A 9,172-nucleotide genomic window follows, 5' to 3' on the forward strand; every position below is an offset into this window, starting at 1 on the left:
AAAATTCTATTCACTGAATATTGCTAAATTTTTCCTTTTTCCATTAAACTGTGGAAAGATGGACACAGTGCTATCTGCCTACAGGCAACATAACACATCGGCCCACATATTGTCCAAAACAGTGATATCTCCTAGCGCAAAATATGTGAATGGGCCTTCAGTAGATATTCTGCAAAATTAGGTGGAAACTGCGTTTGTATGTCACAAACAATCCTATTGTCCACCACATTCTGTATGGATTCTTTAGATGTTTTTTTACACAATGATTTCGCTTGAAAAGAGGCGTTCATTGTGAAAGATTCAATTGTAAAAGTGATTTTCCTTTGTTCCTCTGGAATGCAGATTCCGTTGTTTCCTGTTCAGCAGTATGAGACAGAGTTAATGTCAAAGATAATGAACTCTCAATTTCATTTGAAAGCTCACAGCTGGTAATGCACCGTCATGGGAGTTCCTTACTGATAAAAAATTGAACAAACACAGAAAGCTAATCTATACAAACAAAACACAACAGGTGACACTGTGAACATACATTTATAAAGGTGTAGACACGCTGGAAAAACATTTCTCATTTCAACACTTGAAAAGAAAAAGGATATATATATATTCTCGATCACAATCTTTGTGAAGACTCCTAAGTACCAGTGACATTCTCAAAGCAATTCTTTTTCTCCATACCTGTGTTGGGAAGTCTTCTAGGATTTGTTTTGCAATATCAATAAACGGAACCAAGTGTAATACGGGAGGAGACTGTGATTTGCCTAGGAGAAGAGTTCCTTTGGGTGAGTACAGAAATAGAAATAACTGTAACTGGCACACTACTAAGAGATAATTTCTGTGACAGAATGATTTGTATGAAACGGCTCCTTTTCATCTTTCTTGGACTGGGAATGGTTATATTGCTGAACAGCTTTCTCAGCCTATCTCAGGTTAAAAAAGCACCGATATTTTCCCAGCAGATATCTTTATTAGAAGAAACCTGTGAGGCATTGGCCAGAAAAAAAAAATATTTCTTTTGGAATAATTTAGCTAAAATATACTCTAACAGCAGCAATTGCAAGGACTATATAATAAGAAATAAATACATTACAGCACCACTCTCAGAAGAAGAGGCTGCCTTTCCGTTAGCCTATGTACTGACGGTACACAAGGAATTTAATACTTTCGAGAGACTGTTCAGAGCTGTCTACATGCCCCAAAATGTATACTGTATCCATGTTGATGAGAAGGCGACTGCTGATTTCATGCAGGCTGTGGCCAGTTTAGTGCAATGTTTCCCCAACGCGTTTCTTGCTACACGAATGGAACCAGTGGTGTATGGTGGAATATCCAGACTCCAGGCTGATCTGAATTGTATGAAAGATCTTATGGCATTGGATGTGCAGTGGAAATATGTTATCAATTTGTGTGGGCAAGATTTCCCTTTGAAGACAAACAAGGAAATAATACATCATATTAAATCATTTAAAGGGAAAAATATAACCCCTGGGGTATTACCAAACTGCCCATGCAATACCAAGGACCAAATATGTTCATCGGGAGGATATAGTCAATTCACGTGTAATAAGGACAAAAGTTTTAAAGCCCCCACCTCCTCAAAATATCACAATTTACTTTGGCTCTGCCTATGTTGCACTCACAAGGGAATTTACACGGTTTATTCTAGAAGATCAGAGAGCTACTGATTTGTTGCTGTGGTCCAAGGACACTTACAGCCCAGATGAGCATTACTGGGTGACACTGAACAGAATTCCAGGTATTTGTGCAAGTTAAAATATTAGAGAATTAGTAAGATTGGCAGGGAAAAACAAATGTTATTTATGTAGTAGCAGTATTTGCAATTCATATACAAATGGATAAAAAAAAGAGCAGTATTTCCAATTAAGATTGCAAGTTATTTCCAGAACATTTATTATATCTTCCTATGGGGGAAAGTGTACTAAGGGGCCCACTTAAATATTGCTGAACTCCAGCTTCCAGCATATTTCAACCTATTATCAAGGGTTAAAGCATGATGAAATATTTATTGGAGATACATCAGTATTGGATTTAAAAGCAAGGCAAGCTTTCACATACAAATCAAAGTGCAATTTGCACAATCAGGGTTAGACTAGGTAGACGGGACACTGGGGAAAAAACTGGTGGTCCCCGGGCTCTTGTTGAGCCCGCTGACACCCCTTGCTGGGCGCTGACACCCCCATCCCTGATTCAGGAAAAGTTACAGGGCGCAAGGATATTTGTGAATCTCATTGGATGGACACAATTTTAGAATCTGTACAGCGCATTGTGCAAACTTTTTCCCAGCTCTCTGGGGCCAGTGCATAAACTATTATCCACATGTAAGGTGGATAAAAACTGGTGTTATGCAAAAAGTGCAGTGAATGATGGCGTAACTGTAAGAATGTTTGTTATGTGTATGTATGATTTTTTTAATGTTGAAAATTATAGCGTTAAAAGTGTATTTACAGGGTTTGGCCAGTAGGTTCTCACTAGTTATATAAGGGTTATATACTAGTGTTAAGTAAAGTGTAATATTCTCCCCAGCCACTAGAGGGAGCTAAAGGTAAGGGAAATAGTATAAATATGGGTAAACTACCACGGGAGTGACAGTTCGTAGGTGGGCGTGGTCCAGTGAAGTACACCTGCTGGAGGAATGAAGAGCCCAGCCCTGAAGTAAGTAGTAGGCTTATAGGGGCAAATTCACTAAGCGCCGAAGCGCCGAACGCTAGCGTTACTTCGCTAGCGTTTGGCATTTTCGTTACTGCGCAAATTCACTAACGAACGCTGGCGTAGTTTCGCTGGTGTTACTTCGCACCCTTACGCCTGGTGAAGTTTCGCTAGCGACGTAACTACACAAATTCACTAATGCGCGCAGTGTACTGAACGCTACCTTTTACGCTAAACTTCCTTCGCCACCTCAGACCAGGCGAAGCGCAATAGAGTAGATAGGGATTGCTTCAAAAAAAGTCAAAATTTTTTCTAAGTCCCAAAAAACGCTGGCGTGTTTTCTACATTATGGGTGATAGGCTGAAAAAGATCGAAACATTTTTTGGGGCTCCCCTCCTTCCCCCCTACATTTCCTGACTCATGGCAACTTACCTAGACAGTGGGCACATGTGTAGGGCAAAATAAAATTTTTATTTGATGTTTTGAAGCTTTTCTAGCCATTTGTAGTGCTGATACGTATTCCTCCATTGAAATTTGAATTTGGCGCCGTATGCAAATTAGCCTTCGCTAGCGTAACTTCACTTTACTTAGCGAAGCAACGCTAGCGCAACTTCGCAACCTTACGCTACCCCTGAGCGCAACTTCGGATTTTAGTGAATTTGCGAAGCGCTGGCGAAACTACGCCTGGCGAAGTGCGGCGAAGTTACGCCTGGCGCAAATACGAATCTTAGTGACTTTGCCCTAAAGAGAGGGCTTTGAGACTGTGGCCACTGTGTAAAATCCTGTCTGGAATAGCAAGGGGGCGCCAACCAGGGGCGATCCTGGCCCCTCCGCCGCCTGAGGCAGCAGCAGTTGCTGCTGCCCCCCCCTCCCCCGGAAATTCGCTCTTAAAGTACCAGGAGCAGCATTTTTGCTGCCCCTGGTACCTAGTGGGGCGCTGCCGCCTGAGGCGATAGCCTCAACTCGGCTCATTGGCGAAGTACCCCTGGCGTCAACGGGGAGCGTCGGGTTGCTGAGGATAGGTGGGGATAGTGAGATCCCATCGAGGGCGGTGGAACAGGCACGGCTCATTGGTAGTTTTATTAGTGCAGGGTAACAGTATATTATAAACTCAAGTGTGTATTATCCCTTGGGCCATCCATGAAGACTGAGAGCAAGTACCCATATGTGAGTAATACTCCAGTGTGAAGCGACATGAACTCGATCTATGATGTGATTGTGCAAGAAGTATTATATGTTCTCAGGAAGTACAATGCTTAAATAAATTGTTTATGTAGTTATGAAGCACTCGCATCCTGTCCTTTCATCAAGTTTTACAGCAACCTTTTATCCTTCCTCCACCTTGCCAAGGCTGAGCTAAAAGGGAGGGCCACAAATGTATAGGCGTTCTGTCTGAGAGCAGCTACATAAAGGTTATATGGCTTTCAAGAGCAGTGGGCACTTATATAACTTAGCAAAGATAAAAAGATATAACAATAAATAGTAACTTTTGTTTGTAAAAGAGGCGTTGGACCTCATAACAAAGTAGACCAGAGTTCTGTAATGTTATTCAGAGCAAGAAAGCTATGAATTAGTTTAAAAAGTTAACAGAAAATATTTGACAAGAAATTCTTGTATCTCACATAGAGAATTTCATATTAATACTAATTTAATATTATATGTAAAGGTATAGGATCCATTATCCTGAAACCCGTTATCCAGAAAACTCTGAATTAGACTCTCCCATAGACTCCATTTTATCCAAATAATCCAAAATTTTTAAAAATGATTGCCTTTTTCTCTGTAATAATTAAACAGTACCTTGTACTTGATCCAAACTAAGATATGATTACTGGAAGCAAAACCAGACTATTAGGTTTATTTAATGTTTACATTTTCTAGTAGACTTAGGGTATGAAGATCCAAATTATGGAAAGATCCATTATCCGGAAAACCCCAGGTCCCGAGCATTCTGGATAACAGGTCCCATACCTGTAATCAATATGATTATAAAAAGAGCAACTTGGAGCATGACACTAAACAGTATCTGCATTATTTTATTATTAACATTCTTTATATATAATCTTTCTTTATCCAAAAGATTTTCCAGGTTCTGTGCCAGATGCAAAATGGGAAGGTGACCTTAAAGCAATAAAATGGAGCGATGACAAGACTCATGATGGTTGCCACGGTAATATGCACGCATTCGTTTGAAGCATTTTTCTTCTGGAAGGAAAACAATATAGAAGGATGCATGATACCTTGGACATAGCAATATGCAGTGAATTCAGTTCAGTAATATTATAGTCTGATTGCCTTTCTAAAATGTAGTACATTTATTTAACTCTGTGCTTGTTTAGGTCTGAATTGAATGTAACATTACCATTCCAACTTTAAACTATTGTAATAATCAAGGTGCAACCCCCACCCCACCCAAACCTTTGCACACCTGGAGACTGTCTCCATTTTCTGTCTAGAAAATATTTTTTTATAAACACAATACAAAAGGAAGCAATACATAACAAAAACGCCTGTGGAATTGTACTTACTACATGGCGGTACCTATGGTATTATTTTATGGCATCACACCATACAGGCCATAAACACTGTTGTTCAACCACATTCACATGTTGCTTGACTACAAACTCCAGCATTCTTTGACATACTATCAATGTTTATAGCATGCTGGGAGCTGTAGGCCAGCAATAGTAGGGTTCTATTTTTAAAGAGGCTCTATAACACCCCCCCCCCCCTTTTCAACATTAGTTCAATGTATAGCGATTCTGAGGACATACCTTTTTCCTGTTGTTTTAAGAAACATGCACTTTTTTGTTATTTCTAGCACTAAACAGGGCAACATCTGAAAATTAAACTAAAGTCACATTCTACTTTCTGTTGTACGGGTACAATCAAAACAAAATACCACCAAGAAGCCCTCTGTATAAACAAAACCTGTCGCTTGCCAGAGCTTTAGCCTGTTAGGCTGTGAGATATAGAGCAGCTCATGATACAGGGGGCTTCAAAGTGGACTGGTAATTTTTTGGATTAGAACATATAGACCTGCGTGTATATTTTTGGTGTGTGAGAGGAAGCCAACAAACCTAGAGGAAACCCATGCAAGCCTAGGGAATATATGCAATTCTTGCAGATAAAAACTTACCTGGGATCAAACCTACTGCTACAAGGCAGCAGTACTAACCATTCCACCATCATGTACCTCAGACTGTAGGAGCGATAAGAGGTGATAAAGCATGCCCATTAATGCTTATTCACTTGCCATAGGAAAAGCAGCAAGTATTGAACAACATTGTATAATTATATCTTTCTTAACACATTTCTCTAGCAAACTCTATTTCCACCCATTGAGAAATATTATCCTTTGTGCTACCCTATCCTACATTCTCATTTAAAGTCGAGGAATATCATATCAAGACAGATGAAGAGTATGAAAAATTCATATGCAGTACTTTTATCCATAATAACAATGAAAGTACTAGGACTGTCATTTTCCATAAGGACTATTCATTTTTTTTGCAAAGGAGGTGCAGTGTGAAAACCAGCCGCGTTTTTGGAAAAAAAAAAAATGTCAACTTTTTTTGAAGCAATCCCTATCTACTCTATTGCACCTTGCCTGAGGCGGTGAAGGCAAGTCTGGCGCAAGAGGTAATGTTCAGTAATATGCGCAAGTTAGTGAATCAGCGAAGTTACGTCCCTTCGACATAGCGCAACTTCGTCTGTCGTAAGGATGCAAAGTAGCGCTAGCGTAGGTCCACTTAACCACTAACTAGCGAATTTACGCCAGGCCGTTAGTAAATCGACGAAGTAACGAAATGACGTCACGCTGGCGAATTTGAGCTAGCATTAGTCGCTTCATGCTTTAGTGAATTTGCCCCCTTGTCTCTTGGCAGAAGTGCCACTGGATCGGGGGCATGTCTTTGTGTTAATGTCAGTTGCCTGTTCATTATTACAATGATTTGTTTTCAGTGGCATAAATATATATGTTACTGGGCCCCACAGCAAATTAATTTTAGGGCCCCCAACATATCCAGAGGTTGTCCTGTTTTATCAATATTTATTGAAATTGTATATGAACTAGAGCCTCATGGGGCCCCTATACCTCCTGGGCCCCCCCTGCAGCCACAGGGTCTGCTTCCTCTATAGTTACGCCCCTGTTTCTTGTGCTTTTCATGCTTTGTTAGAATACAAAATCACTAAAGAATATTTAGGATTTCTCAAGAATTTAGATTGCTGCTTGAACAATAAAAAAAGAATAATACTACTGTTTCATAAAGCTTTGGTTAAACCTGATATAGTCTGTTCCTTTTTTCTGTTGTCGGAATAGAGTGGCGTTATTGTCCCTATTACACACACTTTATTTGTTATACTTTATTCTTATTCAATAAAAGCACAGCAACATATAAAGAAAGTACAAAAACCACTATGCCAAATTTTTTGTTTTTGTCTGATGACTATTATCTGCAGGGGCCTTACTGATCTGAACAGGCTTTTGGCACTGGACTACAGTTTGTGGGAGACACAAAACCTAAATGCAAATGTGACTGAAGGGCAGTGTATCTGGGCATTAAATTGTGTAGAACAAAAGACCATGTGAGCTGTTATAATTAAACACAAACTAAACACATCATTGCCTGCACCCAGATCCATTGCAGTAGCCCAAGTGCAGGCACATGTCATGGATTTGAGTGTAAACACACAAGTATGCCCTATGCCTATGCCTGCACCCGGAGCCATTGTAATCATACCAAATCCACCTGGTGCAGGCACAGGGAAAGGCTGATGCCAGCGAAGGGGCTTATCCTCGGCCTGTCCGCAGGTTGGGAATCAATCATGTGTGGCATTAGCCTTTTATGCTAAATATGTAGCCTATTAACATCTGGCTAAGCTGTGGATGAGCAACAGTGTCAATATACAGTAAGACATTGACTATGATTCCATGTTTGCTCATAGTATGTGAGTGAGTCTCTAGAGTGTGTTTTATGAACAATGTATAGCAGTTCTTTGTTCTGCTAAAACCCTTAAATAAATTACACTATGCCATTACATTTTACTAGTGTTACTTTCTTGGTCAGGAGAGAAACTGTACACTTCCTATCCACACAAAAGCAAGTAATCTAACCAGTAATACAATAACTTTCATTCTATTTTTTCTTTTTTCTTTTTTAACCAGGTCATTATGTTAGAGGAGTTTGCATTTATGGAACCGGGGACTTACAGTGGCTTCTGAATCTGAAATCATCATTCATGTTTGCCAATAAATTTGAGTTGGCATCGTACCCTCCTACAATTGAATGTTTAGAGCTGAGATTACGAAAAAGGGCCTTGAATCATGCAGAAATATCTTTGCAGCCGAACTGGACTTTTTAACAAATAAGAAACAATACAATTCTACCTGTATCTGATGATTCAGCACTAACAATGGGCAATGTGCGGGAGCCTTCAAAGGCACCAGATCAAATTTTTTTGTCCAGCCAGATCGACGTGCCGACTGATATCTGATATCTACCGATATCGGTTAACTCGTTTCCCACCATACACACACCGAATATCGTACAAAAATTTGTTTTATATGATATTATCTGTGCTTCTATGGCCACCTTTACCATTGATAAATATAACAGTTACACAGTGTAACAACATTCGGAGACAGTCAGCACGACTTCTTACAGTCAGCACGACTTCTTACAACTTTCTTTCTTTTCAGTTATGGTGCAGGTTCCCCAGTGGCCACTTATCACTGGTCAATATTGAAGAAATTGTAATTGAACAGCACCACTCAGTCTTTGTAAGATAAAAATGCCTTTATTGCAGACTTCTGGGCATCACAGCAACGTTTCAGGCCTCAAATGGCCTTTTATCAAGCTTGATAAAAGGCCATTTGAGGCCTGAAACGTTGCTGTGAACTGATCATTCCCCGATATGTCCACCAACAGCAGGGCAATATCTGATTAATCCGAACGTTCGGCCCTAGGGCCAAACAATCAGATTATACGAAGGAAATGGGCGCAAACGGGTTGTAGGATTGCATCGACTATACAATGCGGTCCAAGATCACAGGAAAAATCAAACATGCCAAATCGATTTTTGACCAGATATTGATCAGGGAGACCTGTTGGACAACCCCACACATGGGCAGATAAACTGCCGAATTGGTCTAAAAGACCGATATTGGCAGCTTTAATCTGCCCGTGTATGGCCACCTTTATTGATGGTGTATTCTTCCCATTGGCACCCATTCCCATCGTTGCAATCAGATAGTTTGGTCCAATATTGACCTGCCTTTGGTAGGCATATTAGGAGAAAGCTTGAGAAAGTTTGGGGCAGGAATTGTAGCTCAAATGAGGAGTTTGTTAAGGAGGCCTGCAAATTGCAGGACAAATTTTTGGAGAAAGGATATAACATGGATGTGTTAATGAATACATTTAAATCAGCTTTGTTTATGGATAGAACAAACCTTATCAATGGTGATAGAACTAATAAGGCTGAGAATTTAGGTGTATCATGGCCATTG

The 9,172-nt window shown here is 40.0% G+C and overlaps 1 protein-coding gene across 1 annotated transcript; it reads left to right on the forward strand.

Moving 5' to 3' along the window:
• Positions 1-492: 492 nt before the first annotated feature.
• On the forward strand, positions 493-8,494 carry LOC108719711 (N-acetyllactosaminide beta-1,6-N-acetylglucosaminyl-transferase). Its single transcript, XM_041567732.1, is given in 4 exon segments — positions 493-1,496; positions 1,498-1,753; positions 4,745-4,834; positions 7,832-8,494. Coding segments are annotated over 4 exon segments (1,197 nt in total). The 5' UTR covers positions 493-842; the 3' UTR covers positions 8,029-8,494.
• Positions 8,495-9,172: the final 678 nt, after the last annotated feature.

Source organism: Xenopus laevis, chromosome 6S, assembly GCF_017654675.1.
Source record: "Xenopus laevis strain J_2021 chromosome 6S, Xenopus_laevis_v10.1, whole genome shotgun sequence".
Lineage (NCBI taxonomy): Eukaryota > Metazoa > Chordata > Amphibia > Anura > Pipidae > Xenopus > Xenopus laevis.